General features: G+C 38.5%; 1 protein-coding gene across 1 annotated transcript; it reads right to left on the reverse strand.

Annotated features, from left to right (window-relative positions):
- Nucleotides 1-586: 586 nt before the first annotated feature.
- Nucleotides 587-17736, reverse strand: LOC146458332 (sperm receptor for egg jelly-like). Its single transcript, XM_085090875.1, has 11 exons — nt 17593-17736; nt 13726-13778; nt 12402-12559; nt 11869-12077; nt 9317-9708; nt 7743-8009; nt 6590-6727; nt 5228-5368; nt 3898-4173; nt 1964-2122; nt 587-821 (listed from the first exon to the last, which is right to left on the reverse strand). The coding sequence occupies exons 1-11, from the start codon at nt 17651-17653 to the stop codon at nt 729-731; spliced, it is 1947 nt and encodes a 648-aa protein (XP_084947001.1). The 5' UTR covers nt 17654-17736; the 3' UTR covers nt 587-728.
- Nucleotides 17737-21786: the final 4050 nt, after the last annotated feature.

The raw sequence follows: 21786 nt of genomic DNA on the forward strand, positions 1-21786 counted from the left end.
AGACAGTCTTACTAAAACAACACTTTATTGTACCAGCTAACACTATTTTTTTAAACTAATTTAACCCGAATGATATTTTTCTTGTTGATTATACTCAAGGCTGTAGGTGTGTACTTACAATTGTAACTGTCAAAGCTACTTAGAAGGCTCTAAATCAAGCTACGATTTGACCACAAACTGCTTCAGTAAAAAATCGATACAACTTTGATCGGCTCACTGGCTGGAGTCAAACCCCGCTGTATTATAGGGTGTTTGCCGAGTCTCTAGGCCTCTCCCTGTTTTTGGCCTCTGTGCTAGTAAACCCGTTTCGGGTCACGTGCTTATTCGCCTCGGATACGTCAACGAAACAAATAGGGTATTTCCGAATTGCTTTGAACCTCATTATGAAAGCGAGGCTTCATGCATGGTTCTTATTATGAAAATTAGTTTTCATTCATACGCAAACAAAACTTATTCTCACATGAAAAGCTTTCCACTTAGCCTCGCTTTAGTAATGAGGTTCGAAGCAACTCGGAAATGGCCTATTAACCGTGAACAGTTGTACTAAGGCCTGGGGAAAACCCTTGTGCTTCTACTATCAGAGTGATTTAGCTGTCAGAACATCGCGAAACTTTTCCTGTGATCGCTGTTATTTCTGGTTCAACTTAACCAACGTTACAGTCAGTTAGGCCTAAGTTGTTGTAAGGTTATCACAGTTTATTACCATTACAAAACGTTTAGTGTCATTTTTAAAGGTGATTTACTACCGATCCATCTTCGGATGTAGCTGTAAGTAGCCATGATGAATTGTAGTGGACGTCGTGGCCAGCGCCTTTAACTCGCTGAGGATAGTAAAGGGATTTCCAATGTCATTACAACAACTCTATTGGTAAGAAACATATAGCTAGCCTACAAACCAAGCGTCATAAGACTCTTGTGCTTTTTTTTACATTTGAGTTCCTTGGATGTTTCTCTGCTCTTTCAGCCAATCACAAACCGGATAATTACTAAAAAGGTGGAGCGTGATGAACAAACTGTAAAGGTGCCATCCTCGAAGAACCAGCGACCAATAGTCGGGACGAGGAAGAAGTCGAAACGGGCGTGAAAAAATTCAACGAAAAAAAGTAAGGAGGAAAAGCTCTTGCATTGTGCTCTCCACTTTTCTTCGTTGAATTTCTTTCTGCCCGCTTCGACTTTTTCATCGTCCTCACTATCTGGTCCTAGGTCTCCAAATGTACTCTAAATGTCGCATTTAGCGTGTGCATAAATCGCCCCAGCCCCACCCCCCTCCCCTTTCACTTGCGAACAGCGTTGAGAATGAATTAGAATAGGGAAAGAAAATTGTTGATAAAAAAATTTAACTACGAAATTTATAGCTAAGTCTTTAGCATTGTCAGAGATTGTACTTTAGTGCTTCTGATTTTTGAATTACTATGGACAGTGCCACTTGTAAACTGGAACAATATTTAGCAGTCACCATGTAAAGTTTATAAGAACAGTTATTGCGAAAAAAAATTTACCACGAGAGTGATGTATTATTCAGTGAATGACACAGGCATACTCGGAAAAAGGAAATCCGAGTGCTCTTATCAGGAGTCGAACCTAAGACCTTCCGATTACTAGTTCGGATGCTCTATCACTGAGTTACAGGAGACTCGTGGGAGCTAAGGCCAATAAGCTACAGGTTCATGGGACAAACATCCTCCATACTACTAGGATTGGAATGTCAATGTGTGGCATATGCGCAAAGAAAGAAATGTAATGGAATATCATTGGACAAAAAGACTTCGGAGCCGGTGGTGTCTGAGGAATTTGATAAATTCGCATTGAAGTGCCCTCCAAGTTCATACACTACTTCGACGCTAACTTGCCATTGCACCTCGAATATGAACGGCAAACGCGTTCTGTTTAATGTTAAGGCTGCGCAAATTATATTTGTCCAGATAGAGCTTTCCAAACATACAAATGCAGGCATAATACTGACCTGCTCAATGAGGGTTTTGTTGATTGCACTGTCAAGGATGTTGAACGCTACTTGACTGCTGTTGGCTTTTGACTCATCGAAGGACAAGGCTACAACTTTGGCCCTTATCTGACCAGATCTTTCTTTCCCTGCATACAGATTTATGTGAGACAGCATTCCCTAAAAGGAATTGTAAGAAACCCATCACTTACTAGTAAGAGACGCTACATTTCTTTTGCTAACTTTTAGGCCACACAACGGTTCATTTCGTTGTATATATGTTTTGATGCAAGGCCTCAGAAATTCGGATTTAGTTTTAAAGAAAATCTTAAGTTTCTTCGGCAAAATGTCAACTCAAAATTTCCTAACATGCACAGTGGATGGAATACTAACCGTTTTCGTTTTCGGACTGGCAAATATCTCTTTAAAAGTGCGCAGGAAGTAAGGTCAGCTGGCATTTCCGTAGAGCCAACAAGACCTCGTAAATTCAGGAAACATGATTTGTTTCCTAAACTTTCTGCGACTTAAATTTTCAGCTAAAGTATCCGAACAGGTAAAACTGTATTAGCTTACACTATAATGGTATTAAAAGGCTAACGAACGCTACTGGAGACCTTAAAAATGTTTACGTTACATGGGCCTCCCTGAACAATCATCTAAATATTCACATGGTATATTTTCTGGTCTGTATACGATTTCTATTACAGATGCTAATATAGTTATATATAGCTGGGTACTGGTGAAAAAAAAAATGAAAATACAATTATAGGTCAAAGTTATCTTATACCCATGACTGTCAAATCAAGTTGACAGTTGTGATTCCTTTCTCTTTCTTTCTTCCTCTGGTTTCTTTGTCTTTCACCTTCTTAGTAAACATTTCGCACACGTTTTCACATTTTACATGCCAAGATTTCATTCCGACGGATCGGCAGATGACGCGATTTTTGAGAAACTAGCCAAAATGGCGACTCCAGGCCCCTCCTTCACTCTTCCCGCTCTACATCAACAAGGGTCTTTTTTGTAACTTTATTATGATGTTGGTTTTCAAATCGATAACACAAACAACGTATGGTAACATATTAAGAATTAATCTTATGTAGTAATGAGAACTAAATTTATCTAATTAGTTTAAGGAGGCTCAAGGCAGTTTTTTTGGACTTAGGGTGGAAGTTTTGAAATTACAATCTCGTATACAAGATAAACTTTGATCTCCTTCATACTATATCATCATTTCAACATATGATCAAAGTTAATTTTCTCATCGGTTTCCAAGCAACAGCTATTACCATAGCAACGGAAGCGCATAGCCTCTCATTTTAAACATTGTCGATTATCTCAAAATCTAGTCAGACACTTTATGACGAAACTTTAGGGATTTGAACTACTCAATCCAGACAACTTGTAGGCGAAATTAGAAAAAAATCTGTAAGAGCGTTTTCAAGTAAATAGTGAATCAATTTTTATGGGGTGATTTTGTTTATTCCAGCCTTTTTCACCAATATCTCTGGCAAAATAAAACTTGACACTTTGTCTTTTCTGTTAAAAGGTCATTCCTCATAGCAAAACATTCTAAATGTATATTGAGCTTCATGGGTGTCTCCGATTTTAAGATATTTACGTTTGAAAACAGTTAAAATATAGCGCAGATGAATGAAAAAGTTCCTACTTTGCATAAATCGAGATATCTTTGAAATACCCAGGCAGATTTTTCTGTTAAATTACAAGTGGTGAGAGAAAGAATCCTTTCTCTTTCAATGTTTAAAATGAGAGGCTATGCGCTTCCGTTGCTATGGTAATAGCTGTTGCTTGGAAACCGATGAGAAAATTAACTTTGATCATATGTTGAAATGATGATGTAGTATGAAGGAGATCGAAGTTTATCTTGTATGCGAGATTGTAATTTCAAAACTTCCACCCTAAGTCCCAAAAAACTGCCTCGAGCCTCCTTAACTTACCACTCGCTCAAGACTTGAATTTAAGTTGCCAAAGGCAGTGAGGTTTGCCGGCAAGGTCACTTTACTTCCAGCCATGTCAATTGGCTTATTTCCAATGTCGGCTGCATTTTCACGCGAAACTCCCAAGGCTAGAGATGATGTTTCTATCTCCGTTTCGTCTTCTCCCGGTACTTTGGTGACTAGCAGAGCTGTGGCCAGGTTATTGATAGTTTTAAGAGCTTTTTGGGTTATATTTTCCGACGCCTCTTTTGTTTGCTGCGGCTCAGATGACGACGACTACAAAACAATGCAAAACAACATATTTTACCGATAATAGAGTTATATTGAATTGTTTCTTTCATTCTGTGTTTTCTTTCTTACTTTTTCTTTTCTGTCTATTTTTCCTTTGTTGCAAATTCCCTGAGAGATGCCCCATCCCTACTAACAAAGGATAGAGTACTCTTTCATCAATACTAAGAGCCCTCGCTTCCCACAAGTCCGATTCCCGTGGAGACTGCGTCATATGTGGGTTCAGTTCATTGCTGTTTCTCGTCCTTGGTGCAGGGGTAAACCCTCGGGAACTCACTCCTATTTTTCTTCCTTCCTTCATTAAAATTAACACTATTAAATTTCTAGTTCGAAGCTCAAGTTGGAATTTCAATTTCAAGTTTAAGTTAGAGCCTAGTTCGCCATACATTCATTATCCCTTTATTTCCCTTGGACATTACCCTTTTCCTCTTCCCATGATCTCCTCCTTGGGGTGTTATTGTTTCCTATTGGCCTGAACATATTCCCAAGATGCTATCCTTAATCTATTCCCGGGGTTCTCCTCCCGAGACATCACCCTTTACCTCCTTCCATGATCTTCCCTATCCTATTCCTGGACCCGCCGGCCCTCTCCAAGTTGTTATACTCAACTTCAGACAGTGGATCCCTTCCCTAGGATTTTACTCTTTGTCTCTTGCCCTATGCGATGTAAATCTTTTCCTATCGTTTCCTTAATTGCTCTAAACCCTCTTCTAGGACGTCATACATATTCATCCTATCCCTGTAATTCCTCTCCCTCGGGATCTTTTCCTCGTCTCCTTATTCCCTCTCTGGAATGTTACCTCTTTCGTTTATCAATTCTTGCATTTTTCTCTGTGCCGTTCGCAGGATCTAAATCTATTTCCATGCCTCCTCAGTTGGGGTGCAATCCCTTTCTCACTCATCTGACCTCCTCAGGGGCTAGTCATGCTCTCACCCCCATACATCCCCCCTTTATGTTTGCCTCTGACTCGAACACCCGGGAAATTAAACCCTTTTCCATTTACCCTTCTGTAAAGTACCTGTTCATCGTTTTGATCCTTACCGCCGATCGAATGAGATTAACTGCACCACCGAACACAGCTTTCGAAGCCTCCATGATTTGCTCGCTCGACGCGCGGTTTCCCGCACTGGCCTGTGTTAAAATCTCTTTACTGGCGTCCTCCATGACAGACGAAAGCTGTTCCTGTTCGGAGAAAAAAATGTGAAAAGCAAAATGAGACAGTTGAAGATAGTTGGCCAAAAAGGTGCAAGACTTTTTACTGGACTTAACTCAAACCAAAAGTTCCATGTTGCAAAATACATAAATCAAACAGTGTCACAGATAAATAATTAATTAACCGCGGTAGCATTCACTTGAGTGATCGAATCACAGCTTCGGAATATTCAGACATTATCAACAGAAACGCCAAGGCTATTACCTTCGATCTAAAATTCATATTTAATTCCTTCTCAGCTGAAATGAAACGTCCATCATTTAAGAACTAACCAATTTTGTTGTTAAGTTGGGGTGGGCCATTTAACTTTCGAAACTGTGCAGTAGCTTGGATACGGTTTTGCAATTCTCAAGTGGAATCTACTCTATGTGGTGTAATTAAGAATGGTGTCTCCTATAAAACAGAAGTGTTATGACTATTCGGGAAAAGCATATCATGTATTTTTTGAAGATTCGGAAAAAAAAACGATAATTCTAAAAAGCTTTAAAATACATTACAATGTTGTCCATAATATTCGCTTGAGATTTACAATACTATTTTCAAGGCTAAAAAGTTATAATTAAAAACGTTTTTAATATCTTTTTAACCGTTTAGCCTTGTAAATAGTATTGTAACATTACAATGTATATGTGACGTTATAGTTGTAAATTGAAGCTAAATTCTATCTCTGAAAAATACCTATTTACCCCCAATTTTAGTCGTGGATTCTAAGAACCCTTTCTAAGATCAACTTTTCCAGTATAGTTATCAACTGCACAGAAGATTTTTGTTCTTGTAGGCACCGTCATGAAGAAACCAGAGTTTGACGGGTAATCCCGCGAGATGCGCAGAACTTATGCGCAGAAGCAAAACAAAGCACCGTCCTTAACATTCTCGACCCCAGTGCTTACGCTTCTAACAATCTCTTCCCGCCGGTCATGCGCAGAAGAGCTCTGGAGTCGAGAATGCGTCCTTAAAGGGACAGTATCACACTATTTTAAGTAACACATTGAAAATCGAAAAGATGCTATTCGGTTGATAGCAACCAAGATATAATGACCAAAATTTCATTAAAAGACTAACAGAGCGCAAAGAAACCATCCACGGATATTTTCGCCGAGAGATGACCAAAATAAAAATGGGTTTAAATTTGAAAACGTCGGACCGACGTTTTCAATTTTCGCGTTCGTCTTCTAAACTGATCTACTTACAACCATCTTTCCAGTATTTTCCTTGGGTGCGCTCGTAACTGTCGTGAGAGTGTTAGAAAACTGCGCCACGTCATTTAAGCTAGTCTCCTTCGTCACCTTCGCATTATTCACCAGAGCGTCGACAAGGGTTTCCCTCAGCTAAATATAGATATGGAAAACCATAATTTGTTAGTATGGGTTTTAAAACTCGGATGATATATCACCCAAAAATATTTCTGAATAGACCCCTGGACTCTTTCTCTCTTTGGTCTAAAGGTTGGGTGTTTAAGTGACCACCATCAGCATCAACTCATCTTCTCCGCCTCCCTCCAACAAAGAGGACTCACGTGTAGAAGCTATACGAGGTACGAGCCGCAACAAGGGGTCTAGTTTTTTAACATTTTTAGTCTGAAAATGGGTATGGAACATAGATCGAACGGAAAATTACATACTGTGCCTGAAATAGAGTCGGAGTTTAAAGAAGCGAACGAAACATCATCATCAATATCATCATCATCATCGTCATCATCATCATCGGCCTTTCTCCCCTCTTTTTAAGCTTAAAAGAAGCCGAATCGCATACGGGCTCATCCAGCCTACGCATAACAATTCGTTTTCTGTAACACGAAGCAACAATGTCATACATAAAGCAGCAGTGAAACACACCTGAGAGTTCACCTCAGAGCTATCCAGTGTTTATAACTGACGAAAATAACTTTATTAACAAAGGGAATTTCTGTATGACTTAGGTTGGCCTAATGGCCAACTGGTACTTATTTTATGCACCTGATTTAAACGAGACACTTAGGAGTTAAGTTTCTCGTCTATGAAACAATACAACGGACCAGGATTGCACTGCTAACTGACTGAAAGTATGCCACCACTGTACTGACTACTAAACCAGATGCACCACTACACCCATGCGTCTGAAACAAATTGGAATGCGAATTGTCATTTCTACGAAATGTTCTGAGTTGTTTCTCATTGTGTTTCAGTATTCCTTCAACAATAATACAGTTTAGTTTTCTGAGCCAAGAAAAGCTCCCTTGAGGTGAGGCGAGGTCATAAAGATTCCAATTTTGCTATGTATACGTGAATTATCATTTCTGAGAATATTTTCATTTGCCATTTATTCTATCTAGTTTCCATTTTATTCCTTTAATTACAACTTTACCAAATCTATATTGTGCGTCAGTTTTCTGAGTAAAGAAAAGCCCCATTGAAGCGAGATCATAAAAGATTGTATTGCCGTGTATGTGTGTACCTTTTTGCGTTTCTCTATGTCGTTTGCGCTTTTTTCTTCAGCCTTCTGTTCATTTAATACCGTTGCGACGGCTGCGACCATATTGGCGGTTTCCCTCACATTTCCGGAGGCAGCTAATTGGTCCAGGTCCTTAGCTTTGTCTTGAAGGTCTTTAACAGAGAATTTGACTTCTCTCACCTGAAAATAAACGATCATTTAATGCTACGTTAGATTTTCAGAGCAACATAATAAAAAACCCACAGGCAAGAGGGCAGGGGGCAGGGGTGAAGGGGCAGGCTGTTAAAGGGGGTCAAGAAGTAACGTTTCAGCGAAACAGGCTTTTTTAGGTTCCCAAAATGGTGGGTTTGATACCTGGTTTATACGTCATATGGTCAGCATTTCTGTCCCTGGGGGAGGGGTTTTGGAATCCCATGTAAAACTGACGGGGCGTATATCGTCACTTAGATTGCTAATCGGGGAAATACATTTGACAAAACAAGCAAAATGGAGGACTTAACCATTCTTTAATTTGGTTCAAGAAATATAGAGGAAAACAAGTCTCTCTTGGCGAGTTTTCAAGGTAGTTGAACTTTTCATCCTTTTAAAAGGCCGCGAGTTGATTTTCTCACCTTAATCTACACATTACCTAAACAACTTCTGCGAAAAAATGTTTCAATTTACAGAAAATGCCATTTTTTTACAATTTTTTTTGCGGTCTCCCCCTGCCGCTGCCTTTTAAGGCCGATGGACGTCAAGTGACATAGATTCAGGAACCAGCGCTTGGATGTTGCAAACGAAGTGAAAGGGAAATAGTAAGGGTTGGTATCGTGTTGATTTATCTGCAATGTAATCAGCTGAAGAGAGCTTAAGAGAGGAAGTGAGTAATTGAACAGCTAAGACGAAATTGAAGTCAGTCACACGTTTCTTAATCTACGTTACAGCTCCGAGAAAACCCGAGAGAAGACTAGGTCAAGTGGTGAGCCACAGTGGAGACGAATTTAATCAATTGCGTTTTATTCCAGTCACAAAGTTTGTTCCCAGAATAAAAATTCAGGGAGGGGTATTTTTAAAATTTAGACGAAAATCAACCGAGTTTTTGGCTGAGAAATATCATCCGCTGTGAAAGATGAGTGGTCGAAGGCGCCCAAAGTCCTGCAAGTATACGATGTAATCTTGCAGTTTCGGTAGTATTTCTCAGAGTTTCTCAGCTTAGAAAAATCTCGACAGCATTGTTATCGAACTTACTTGAAACATAAAATTCAAGAGATTTAGTTTTTGTATCAGCAGGACATTCGCTGGGCGAAATGTAAGCATAAGGTTATGGTTGGGTTTATATTTAAAGGACGCGAGGATATTTTACTTCGTAGAGCCCAGCCTGTCGGGCGAGGATTGTAAGGATTTAATTATGGGTCATGTCGTGTGATATGTATACTGTCGTTCAATTTTGTAACACGTGAAGTGTTTTAGAAATAAGTCGATTTGGTATAAAATAGACAACAACTTACCGTTACCATGGTATCGATCTCAAGTTTATTTGAGGCTCCCAGATTGTCGGTGACTTTCACGCGAAACTTAAACTTGTAACCGTATTTCTCAAGACCAGTTGGAAGGGAAACGTTAGTGCGGGCGGAATCCGATCCAGATCCAAGAGATTCATACTTAGACTGCCCATCTGTACTTAAGTCATTTGTGTAGAAGAATTCGTATTGTAGAGGCTGGTCGTCGTCATGGAATCCTTTACACGAGACGTTAAAATATGGATCCAGTGGTTTGCCTTCTGTTGGATTTACTTCACAATGACCTCCTTTCGGAGGTTCGTTCACCGTCACTTCGTACGTACGCCTTCCTTCAACTCCACCTTCAACTCTCCCAAATAGAATAATCTTATAAATTCCCACTACAAAAAAAAAAAAAAAAGAAATGTTAAAGTAAGTGATAAAAGTGGTTTCAAACAAGAGCAAATAAATTTAATAATGAACTTTATGCAAGCATACAGGAAGAGGCGAAACCTATCGGTTAACTATAGCGAGTCACCGGACTTGTTTTCCCTCAGATTCAAGTCACCTGGTCTTACCATTCGGATTTCCGTGGCGATCCTCCCATGTTAAATCTTATGCCACGTTGGTAAAAGCCCACTTTTCAACCTCTTACCAGTGGGAATTTTTAAAAATGCTATGTTCCATCAAGATAGAGGCTAGTTTCCAAGTTTTCGCTTCAGTGAAACACTCTTGTTTTTCCTCGGATATCCCAAATATTTGCGTCCACAAAAGAATGTTTACACGCACTATGCTACCCTTGATATCTCGAATTGACATAAAATAGGCTTGAGCAGTTTTCCAAGTCAAAGTTTTTGCATGCTTGTTCAGACAGTAACTGATTATACATAATCATTTTGTAGTAAGAATAATAGGATTTCTGTATCATATTGTGTACAAATTATTTTTTAAACTTCATCCCAGTTGTTCAGTAAACGACTGAGAGCTGAATGTATATCAGTCGTATGGCCGGAATAACAACACTACACTACATTACTTTCATGGTAAAGTATGTTCTATAAAGCTCTCTCACTGGGCGTTTTTCAATAGCCAGAACTGGCCGACCGACCGTTCAGTTCGTAAACGGAATTTACCAATTTGAAGGATAAGTTTTATACTATTCCTTCGAATTTCTTCAAAATAGCGCGTACCATTTTAGAAGATATTAGTTTTAAAAATTTTGCAGCATCATCCCTTCCAGATGACGCATGCAATTTACCTCAAGATACGCCTACTGACGAAGTATACCTACACTCGAATTGGAACACTTTAACCTTTTATTATAAACTTCGATTAAGTAAATTATTTCATAGCGTGTTTATAGGTGAAGCACCTGCGGCTCTTTCGTACTTGATAAATAAACCTCGCACTGCATACAACTTTAGAAGGAGTAATAACGTAATCGTCCCCCGTTTTAATTCAAAGTTTCTTAAAAACTCTATAAGCTATAGAGGCGCTATCCTTTGGAACGCTGTCTCGGCTCACTTTATGGGCCAGTTTACTGATTTTTATCGTAAAGCGAAGAAGGAGTTTTATTTTAAGGAACTTCATTTTAGCGCACAGTCGGCCCAGTCGCTGCCGAGGCACTACCAAGATTTCAATACTCGAAAAAAATGGTTTCTTTATCGAGGTGAAAAGTTATGGAATTCTCTTCCAACCAATCTTAAAACAGAGAAATCTTCTTCTCCTCTCTATTTATTTTTAGTATAAATCTACTAGCTTTCTATTACGAATGCCGTTTTCTTATTGGCTACGCTACCCGCTATCTATTCTGTGATAGATAGTGAGTAGCGGTTGTCAACAAAATTGAGCCCACTTCTTCGCGTTTCCGAAATGTCTGTGAGGAGGATTTGGATAATTTACTTGTTAAGTTTTGAACGACTAGTAGATTTATACTAAAACAATTAGATTATGAGCTCGAGATTTCTATTCGTGATAGTTGATTCGGGCTACGCCCTCATCAGCTATCACACGATAGAAATATCGAGCTCATAATCTAATTGTTTTAAAAGTATTTATACATAGATTATTTATGATTTTAAAAGATTTTTCTTTTTTTTTCCATTCTAATAATTTGTTAAATCTCATTTATATTTTAATTCATTTGGTGTGTTATCTCATGATTTCACAGTCTAAATAAAATGTAGATGTAGATATCAATTCCTTCAGAGAATTGTTGCGTACACTTCAACTGCGTTTTAACTGTTGCATATATAAATCAAACTGGTTTGTTATTTTTGTGTTATACACGGTTTTCATGGAAACCAATGTTTTTGTAAATTGATAAAATTCCGTGTCTAAATGAAAATGTCCGTCTGTCAGTCAGTCAGTCAGTCTGTCTGCTGTCAGTCTGTCAGTCAGTCTGTCTGTCAGTCTGTCTGTCTGTCTGTCCGTCTGTCTGTCTGTCTGTCGGTCTGTCAGTCTGTCTGTTTGTCTCTGTCGTATATTGTTGTTTACTCTCATCAACTCTCCTTAACTCTTTCTCTCTCTCTCGTTTAGCACCAGCTTAACTAGCTGAATACCTTTGAAAAACCCGGGTTTGATGATCAGGCTTTTGCCATCGTTATTCGACACTTCGCTGGAATAGCTCGCAAACTTGCAGTCAGCATGTTCTGTAGGACAACGGGCTTCCCACCTGTATTGAATCCTCTCGTTGCCTTTAGATTTTCCTATGCCTTTTAATATAAATTTACTTGCCGGGTTCAATTTTGAGTCGCAGTTATATTTACACCTGAAATGGAAACATAAAAACAGAGGAAATAAAAATTTTGTTGCTCTTCCAGTATGTTGAATTACGATATAAAACTCCCCTGTAAAGCCTAGAGGGGAAGCATAAAGAAACAATGAATAACTACTTCATAGACATCCAAACTGCTTTTCTTACTGATTAGAAGAAAGAGGACGGATGGATGAAAAGATTAATGAATGGATGGACGGACTCAGGGACCCACGGGTTGATGGATGAATTGTACACCCCTCCCCCCTTCTCCTTCACAGCCAACCACAGCTACACCCTAGTTATGTCAAAAAACTACAGACAACGTAAAATACTTACTCAACGCTTAAAGTTGGGGGATCTCCTAGAGCAAGAGGAACCAGAATATGCTGATCCAAGAAACTCGCATTAGCGATTTCCTTCACATTTAATTGGTCTAGTTCAGAAGTATTTTTTTTAAAATCTTGTAAAGAGAATTTGACTTTTGGATCTTTCACCTGAAAATGAACGATCACAGTAAATTAATCACTACGTTAAATTTTCTGAACAACCCCATAAAGAGGACAGAGAGGCCGGGGGATTTCAATGGAGTGTAAAATGTGAACATTGTTTATCTATTCCTGGAGTTCTCCTGTCTAAGATATAACCCTTTCCCCATGATCTCCTCCTTTGGATGTTATTCTTTCCTATTGCCCTGAAAATTTTCCCCAGGATGCTATTCCCTGGGATTTCTCCCTACGACATCACCCCTTTTCTATTCCCATGTTCTAATCCCTAGGATGTTATTGTTTCCTATTGGCCTGAATATTATCCCAGGATGCTCTAAAGATATATATATTTCCTTAACCTCTTCTCAGAGGTTCTCCTCCCTGGGATATTATTGGTTACAAATGCCCTCAACATTTTTCCAGGGTGCTACCCTTCACCTATTCCCAGGTTTTCCGCCGAAGGACATCACCCTTTCCCTATTCCCACGATCCCCTCCCTGAGATATTATTGTTTCTTATTGCTCTTAATATTTCTTTAGGATGCTATTCCCTGGGATTCCTTCTTTGGACATCACCCATATCCTATTCTCATAATATCCTCCCTTTAATATTGTTGTTTCCTATTGCACTTAATATTTTTCCATGGTGCTATTCCCCGAGATTCCCCCTTGGGCATCACCCTTTTCCTATTCCCATGATCTCCTACCTAAGATATTATGGTTTCCTATTGCACTTAATATTTTTTCCAGGGTGCTATTCCCTGGGATTCCTCCCTTGGACATCACCCTTTCCCTATTCCCATGATCTCCTCCCTAAGACATTATTGTTTCCTATTGCTCTTAATGTTTTTTTAGGATGCTTTTCCCTGGGATTCCTCCCTTGAACACAACCCTTTCCCTAATACCATGATCTTCTCCCTAAGATATTAATGTTTTCTATTGCTCTTAATATTTTTCAGAGCACGCTATTTTCCGGGATTCCTCCCTTGGATATCACCCATATTCTATTCCCATGATCTCCTACCTTAGATATAACTGTTTCCTATTTCCCTTTATATTTTTCAGAGGATGCTATTTCCCGGGATTCCTATTGGACATCACCCTTTCTGTCTCTTCCCATCAACTCCTTCCTGGGATGCTATTGTTTCCTATTGTCAAAACATAGCTTGACTTTACCTCAGCATTACTGATATTTTCTTCTTTGGCAAATTCCGGAGGCTGCACTGGAGCTATAGTAAAAAAAAGAGATAGACTACTCATCAGTGCTTTTTAACTCGTGAATGTGCGCCTGCGCAATGAACGAGTTATAGCGATGGTTTGGATGGTGGGGTTTTTACTTGGTAGGTTGTTAACTTTCAGGCATGCGCACTGAATGAGTTATTGTAATGTAGGGGAATTTCACTCGGACGCCGGTCGTAAACTTACATGTAAAAGTTCTCCAATTTCGCGTTTTGGGAAGGAAAGCACACCTTTTTGAAACGATAAGTCAAAAGAGGACCTCCTAAGGAATTCCTGACAGTTTCAACAGCGGAAATCAAGCATTAACGGCGAAGAAATTGTAATTTGTGGTTTTATTCAGTTTTGAAAGAACTGCAGTGTTTTAAATTCAATTAGCGCAAAAAACAGCTGAAATTTTTTTCATGGCGCATTAGAATAATCTTATTCAATCTGTAGAAAATAATTTGACGATCATTTTAGTGCAAGAATGGCGATTTTTCGCTAAATCTGAGCAAAGTTAAAGGTATTTTCGTTTTTACACAAAGTGTGGTGTCTTAAATTGAATTAGTGAAGTATCGACATGAACTTTGAATAAAAAAAAACATGTGAAAGTTTTTTAATCAGCGCATCAGAATAACCTTAATCAATGGGTAGGGAATAAGTTTACAATCATTTTAGTAAAAGAATTAAAATCGGGCAAAGAAGGGTCCCTGGCAAAGATATAATTTCTTTTAACATTCAAGGTAGTGTACTGTCTTAACTTCAATTACTGAGGTGTCATCTGCATTCACGAGTTGGCTTACAGGAGCCTTTGATCTGCTACGCTGTTAAGCACGAGTTAGGGTAAAAGGGGGAATGAGTTTGCGGAATGGCATGTGGCATGACGTCAGGCGTGGCATAATTATGGGAAATACGATTTACGCGGAGAATAAATTAAGGTGACTGAACACAGTTTGCGCGCGCTTTACAGATTCTGTAAGTGATGCTATTAAGCGCACGCTAGGGTTGTGGTACGCAAATACGGCGGTCGATAAAGTGATCCCTCAATTTCACATGAAATGGATAATAAAGTTAAGTTTTGATCCTAAATAACAAAGTTTCTCGTTTCTGGACTCTTTTTCTTTTCTTTCCGAGCAAAAAAAAGAATTCACCAAGACCTTTCGCATGCTTTTCATCTTAGCCATGAAACCCAAATAAAACTACGCATGCGCATTTGACCAAAAAATTATGACTGGTTGTTTTCGTCGAAATGAACTGTTTTCTAAGGAACCGCTCATTAGAATTCCCTGAAATTTGGCATGAAAATAGTTCCCTAAAAGCGTAACTCGCCTACAAAGAGAAATTTAAATCTAACAGAGGGTATCTTCACAAAACATTGAAATGCAAAATCAATATTTGCAGGAGATCTCTCTGTCAAAATTACATGAAAATAGTGCAACTGTGTCAGTGTTTCGTGAGTTGTTCTGGATACAAAAAATAACAAAAATCTAATGAGTACATTTTCTAAAAATAAAGGAAACCTGCTATTTATGGACGTTTAATAGTTCGCTGCGTTGCCATGGAAACGGTACTTAGCTCAACAAGACGTACGAAAATACATTCTTTCTTAGTTGGTCTTAAACCATACCAATTTTGGGCGTCCAGAAATACAAAGTTTCCAAATAACGTCTTCTAACATAGGTACACTAAAAAACTGTATTCGGCCACCTTAACTGAAGAGCACGTCATGTTTTCGCGCCAATTTTTATAAGAGCAGCAGTTTTTTTATGCTGCGGACTCTTGCAATACAGGGATAAGATCGTCCGATCGTTCCCCATGAGTGAATTACTATGACACTTTCCTCCTTGCGACTTCGGTTGACAAAAATAACGTGGTAGCGTGAAGTCTTTCTATCACGGCGAAGATTGATCCTTTGCCGAGGGCAAATAATAAACATTTATCTTCTTTTAAAGCCTCGGTAAAAGACAAATTCTCTTATCCTGTTTGCTTGATGATTCAATTATCATGAGCGGGAAAATTGGCGCTGACTGATACTGTGATCTGAAGGGTTCGAACAACAATTTGTACCAAAACTTTGTGATAGTTTCACAAGCTTTCACACAACCAGTCTCGATAATAAGACACCATACTTGTCATCTGCTTTTTTGCTCTATGGCTTTTTTGCTTTTAAATCTAAAGTCAGTAGGTTGGGAGGTACATGGCACTGAAAGACCTTAAAGGGGCAGTATCATGGGTTATTTTTAACTTTTTTTGTTAAAAATGGTGAAATGAGACCTTCACTTTGCTACAAAATAATTCTAGAACAACGAGAGGAGAGAAATTAACTCAATTCTTGACAGGAGCAACTCGTACTCTGTTCTAGCGCATTTTGGAAACAAAAATGCGAGAACTTGAAAAAAATTAGCCTAACATTTTTCAAGTTTCAATCCATACCGGCCTACTCTGTATCTGGCCAGAGGCACTAGTCGACAGTTTTTTTGTGCTGCGGTGATAATTTACAACAAAACTAGACAATTATTTTTTGTTTCTGTTGTCAGGCAAACGTTTTTGAGTTTTGAAATGACATCAAATTTTCGTGATACTTCCCCTTTAATTAAAGACAGATATGTTTAGTTCGATAACGCGTAACTGAACTGCTTGAATTGCCGCAATGAATAGCTAACTAGCTCAGCAGTTCAACAGTGACATGAATACTCGTAGCTCGACAAAAATGTAAGGTGAGAAAAAGTAGAACATATTTTCCCCATTAGTGAATTACAAATTGTTTCTTCGGTACTGATTATGTAACCGTCAAAGAGTCCGATAAAATGACCGAGTTAAAATTTAAAATTTCTCACATAATAGTTTTGGCCTTGGACTGATGTTATTTCTCCAGTCTGCTGTTGCTTTTTATCCAGGTTATCTGCTGCCACGTTCTTTTTGTCAACTAGAAATTTAATTTATTCAAATTGCCTTGAATGCGAAAACTATTGACAGTGTTCATCGATTTCTTCACCCTCATTTCCTAACCAGCGATCAGACATGTTCTATCCCAGGCCTTTATTTTCTAATCCTCGATCTGTTGAATAAGAATTGTTTGGTTGTTTAATATTCTACTAGAGTCTGCAACATCGAAAAAACTACTGCTCTTATCAGTGTCATAAAATTGGCGCAAAAACAGGACGCGCTGTTCAGTTAATTTATTTCTTTAAGTCAATCCGCATATCTCGTATTGCGCATAATTATGGAATTCCGCACGTAATACCACATGCTATTCCGCAAACTCATTCCTCCTTTTACCCTAACCAGCTAAGTACTTTCAGTCTGTGGATACAATTCAGTTTGAAGACACAACTATTTTATCCTTATAATATAGCAGAGATCAGAAGGAATCGATCGATGATATAATTTACATTCAACCTGATACCTAAAAAATTAATTTTCATTTCATTCCTCCCTTTCGCTCTTCATTTTGCATTTTGGTGGAAAATTTCATGTTTCCTCATTGCGTCAAAATACTATTTGCGAGCTTAACGTTTCCCAGTAATTACAAACGTAAACATATTTCATTCAATTTTAACCCGGCAGGGAAACAAATAATAAAATGAGTTACAGCTGTAGATCAATGCAGATGTAAGTTAATAGGAATGTTCATGTTTAATAGTTAAATATTGAAGTGAGTTTCGAGTTGAATTTCACCAGCTGCATATCGGCTTAAAACAAAATGATAGTAATGGCGGCCGCCTTGGTCGCAAGCTGGAAAGAAAATTTTCTTACTTTTTTCCCGATATCCAAACAATCCCGTTTTCCTTGATTTTTTTTTATCACAAAAAAACACCAACCTACCTGCTTCTATTGTAAGACAGGTGCATAGCAGAAGTAGAATTACAGTCCGTTGATCAGCCATAGTCGATTACAGACCAATGGCACCCGGTTGCACTTGTGTTGTTCACTCCAGAGAATGGTGTATCTACAGCAAGCGTTTTCTGACTGAACTAAGGCGTCTTTCCGTGCGCTTTTATAACACCGAATTCGTCATACAATATATTTCACATTTCACGCTTCAACCAAAGTCCTTGACGCCTTGACGTGGGTGCAAGCGTGCAGAATTCCGGTTTGTTTGTTTGTTTTTGTTTTGTTTTTTTCAATAGTGTGAACGTAAGTGCAAAAACCGTGAACTTTCTTTTTGTTCGTCAGGGTTCGCGAATGAGTTGCCCAGCACGTCTCGATCTAATTTCCAGAGGTCAGGCCTGTCGCTAAGAGATTTCGAGCGTCTGACTGAGTTGCCTGTTTTCAGGTACCATTGCATTCGACAGCGTACAACTTTTTTATGTTGTCTCAAACTCAACAAAATCAAACAATTACTGATTTACGTGATTCAGCAATATAAAAATGGTTTTATGTGGCATTCATGACAAATCAAGCGAAACGTGACGTGAACCTCACATAAATTACACTCGAACACATGGTGTTGCTGAGATCATTTTGAACAAAAGTATGTTTGTTTAAAGTTTAAAAACTTATTATTCTCGTTGAAGGTATCATAGAGAGCCTGGAGAAAGCAAGTCAAGGACAACAGCTTTGGAAAAGGAAACTTGTGAAACGAGCTTGTCTGAGTTACTTACACGCGCAAACGTAACTCAACGATCAGATCGACCTAATAAAGAAAATGAAACACTAATTCTTCACTTAGTTATACACGAACAAAAGAAAGACAACCAGAAAAATATTTTAACCAGTCTTATCAGACTGAAACTGCAGAGGACAAAGTTTGTACTGGTCATCGGAGTGTTAATCAGAACAAGTAAGAGTGGGAAAGGAAATGGCAAGAAGTGGCTTCAAGAGTAAAATAAACTATCGAGCAAGTAAAGCTCCCATTAATTGATTCTTCCGCTGGGAAGATCAAGGAAGACTTTGCTCTAATCACACTCAGATAATAACAACAAAGCGTTCTTTACCGTGACCGAGTTTAAACCGCACGCACTTGACTTCCTCCGATAAATATCAAAAATAATGTCTTTCTGTTCTCTCTTCAAAAACAATAGAAAGTTTACTCCACACTTAGAGTGAGCCGCCTTTACTTTCCTTTTGTCACGATGCAACATACTCAAGTTATGTTTTAGTTGTAATGTTCATAGGCGCGCGTAACCAAAGCAAAATACTTTTGACTTAGTTCTATTTACTTTCCATCAGTTTATTCTTAATTTGCGGCTCTGGCGGAAACAGTGAAACCCATTTTCAGTAGCCTTGACGTTTCCTCTAAAAATACTCAGCTAGCACTGGTGCTAATTTTCGCTATCTTATCTTCATCTTTTCCAGCAGGTCCAAATCTACCTCTACCCTTGACTAATTAAGTATTCTTTCCCTCATAATAACCAAAAGAGCTAACCAAGAACGCTGCCAAAACTAGTATTACGTAACTTTGTTTGTCAGTATTGGCAAATGAGCTTCCGAGCACGTCTCAATCTCGTTTCCAGTGGGCCACGCCTGTCCCTAAAAGATTTCGCGCGTCTGACAAGTTTCCTATTTTCAGATACTATTGAATTTGGTAGCGAACAACTTTTTATGTTGTCCTAAATTCAACAAAAATAACATTGTATTACCATCAAACAGTTAATGATTCACATGATTCAGAAACATTAAAATGCTAAACAGGTTATCCACAATGGTTTTACGTGGCATTCATGGCAAACCATGCAAAACGCGTACCTATCATAAAGTACACTCGAACACATGGTTTAAATGAGACAATTTCAACCAAATTATGTTTATTTAAAGTTATAAAACTTATTATTCCCGTTGAATATGGAATTTTAGTTTTATCGGACGTGAGTCAGTATATTAAGTCTGTGCTACCATCTTTTTTGGCATGTAGTGTGCGCTTTTTGGTTGATTGCACGTGCAAGAGCACGTTTCGCTCGTCTGACCTGTATTCAGTAACTGAACATCAAACTTTGTCTCTACTTCAAACTTTGTCACGGTTGTTTTTCTAATTCTCTTTATTCAAAACCTAGCAAAACATAATTTTTTTTTCAGTTAAGGCAACTGTTAAAAAATATTGCTCAGCAGTAAAACGTATTGGTGTGAAGGAGCAACAAGTTTTCCTTATCATGATTTCATTCGACATTCTCTAGTTTTTCCTGGGAAAATGGCAAAAATGACACTGCAAATTGGATCAATGGTTGCACTTGGAGTGAGGCAATAAACGCAGGTTGCTCTTATCCCTTATCTAGTGAGCCGAGTTGCAGTGAGTGATAATTGGTTCTTCCGCCGAGAAGATCAAGGAAGACTTTGCTCTTATCCCACTCAGATAATAACAATAAAGCGTTTTCACCGTGACCAAGTATAAACCGCTCTTTGCTTCCTTCCGCCGGAAACTATCAAAAATAATGTCTTTCAGCTCTCACTTCAACAACTTAAGTTGCCTATTTTCAGATACTATTGCATTTGGTAGCGAGCAACTTTTTATGTTGTCCTAAATTCAACAAAAACAGCATTTTTTTACCATCAAACAATTAATGATTCATATGATTCAGAAACATTAAAATGCTAAACAGGTTATCCACAGAGGTTTTACGTAGCATTCATGACAAACCATGCAAAACGCGAACCTGTCATAAATTACACTCGAACACATGGTTTAGCTGAGACCATTTTCAACCAAAGTATCTTTATTTAAAGTTATTAAATTGTTATTCTCGTTGAATATGGAATTTTAGTTTTATCGGACGTGAGTCAGTATATTAAGTATCTGTACTCATCTTTTTTGGCATGTGGCGTGCACTATAGCTTATAGGATGATTGCATACAAGCACGTTTCCCTCGACTAATCTGTATTCAGTAACATCAAACTTTGTCTTTACCTCAAACTTTGTCACAGTTTTTTTCCCTAGTTCTCTTTGTTCGAAACCTAGCAAAACATTAGTTTTTTTCAGTCAAGGAAATTGTTAAAAAAATTGTTCAGCAGTAAAACGTATTGGTGTGAAGGAGCAACAAGTTTTCCTTATCATGATTTCATTCGACATTCTCTATTTTTTCCTGGGAAAATGGCAAAAATGACACTGCAAATTGGGACAATGGTTGCACTTGGAGTGTGGCAATAATCGCAGGTTCCTCTTATCCCTTATCCAGCGAGTAGAGTTCCGGTGACTGATAATTTCTTCTACCGCTGGGAAGATCAAGGAAGGCTTTGCATTATCACACTCAGATAATAACAATAAAGCGTTTTCACCGTGACCAAGTATAAACCGCACTTGGCTTCCTACGATAACTATCAAAAATAATATCTTTCTGCTCTCACTTCAAAAAACAATAGAAAGTTTACTCCACACTTAGTGTAAGCCGCTTTTTCTTTCCTTTTGTCACGGTGCAACATACATGTGATCAAGTTATGTTTTAGTTCACGCCTAAGCCGGAACATTAGTAATGTTCTTAGGCGCGCGTAACCAAAGCAAAATACTTTAGACTTTGTTTTATTTAGTCTCCATCAGTTTATTCTCAACTGGCGGTTCTGGAAACAGTGAAACCCGTTTTTCAGGTCGATTTGTCGTTTCTTCTAAAAATACTCAGCTAAGACCAGTGCTAGTTTTCGCTATCTTCCCTTCATATTTTCCAGCATGCATAAGCGCAACTCCAAATCTACCTCTACCCTTGGCTAATTAAGCTTCCTTGCCCTCATAATAACCAATAGAGCTAACCAAGAATGCTGCCAAAACTAGTATTATGTAACTTTTGCTTAGTCACATATAACACTAATCATTGGGGAGGGGGGAGGGGGAAGGGGGGAGGGGGGAGGGGGGAGGGCAGAGGGGGGTTGGGCATTTACCTTTCTCATACAGAATCATAAACACAAACGTATCATTGTCCGTTTCAACAACAACAGGCTGGCTCACAACACGAAATCTATCATCTCTCATCTCTAGTCTTTGCAAAAGCCTTTGCATTCTCGTAGGTAAAGAGAAAGAAAAAGAGAAAGAGAAAGAGAAAGAGAAAGAGAAAGTGTTGCCTAGTCATGCCTAGATAATATGACAGTATGCACCA

The sequence above is a fragment of the Pavona decussata genome, unplaced genomic scaffold (genome assembly GCF_977016875.1).
Source record: "Pavona decussata unplaced genomic scaffold, jaPavDecu1.1 SCAFFOLD_233, whole genome shotgun sequence".
Taxonomy (NCBI): domain Eukaryota; kingdom Metazoa; phylum Cnidaria; class Anthozoa; order Scleractinia; family Agariciidae; genus Pavona; species Pavona decussata.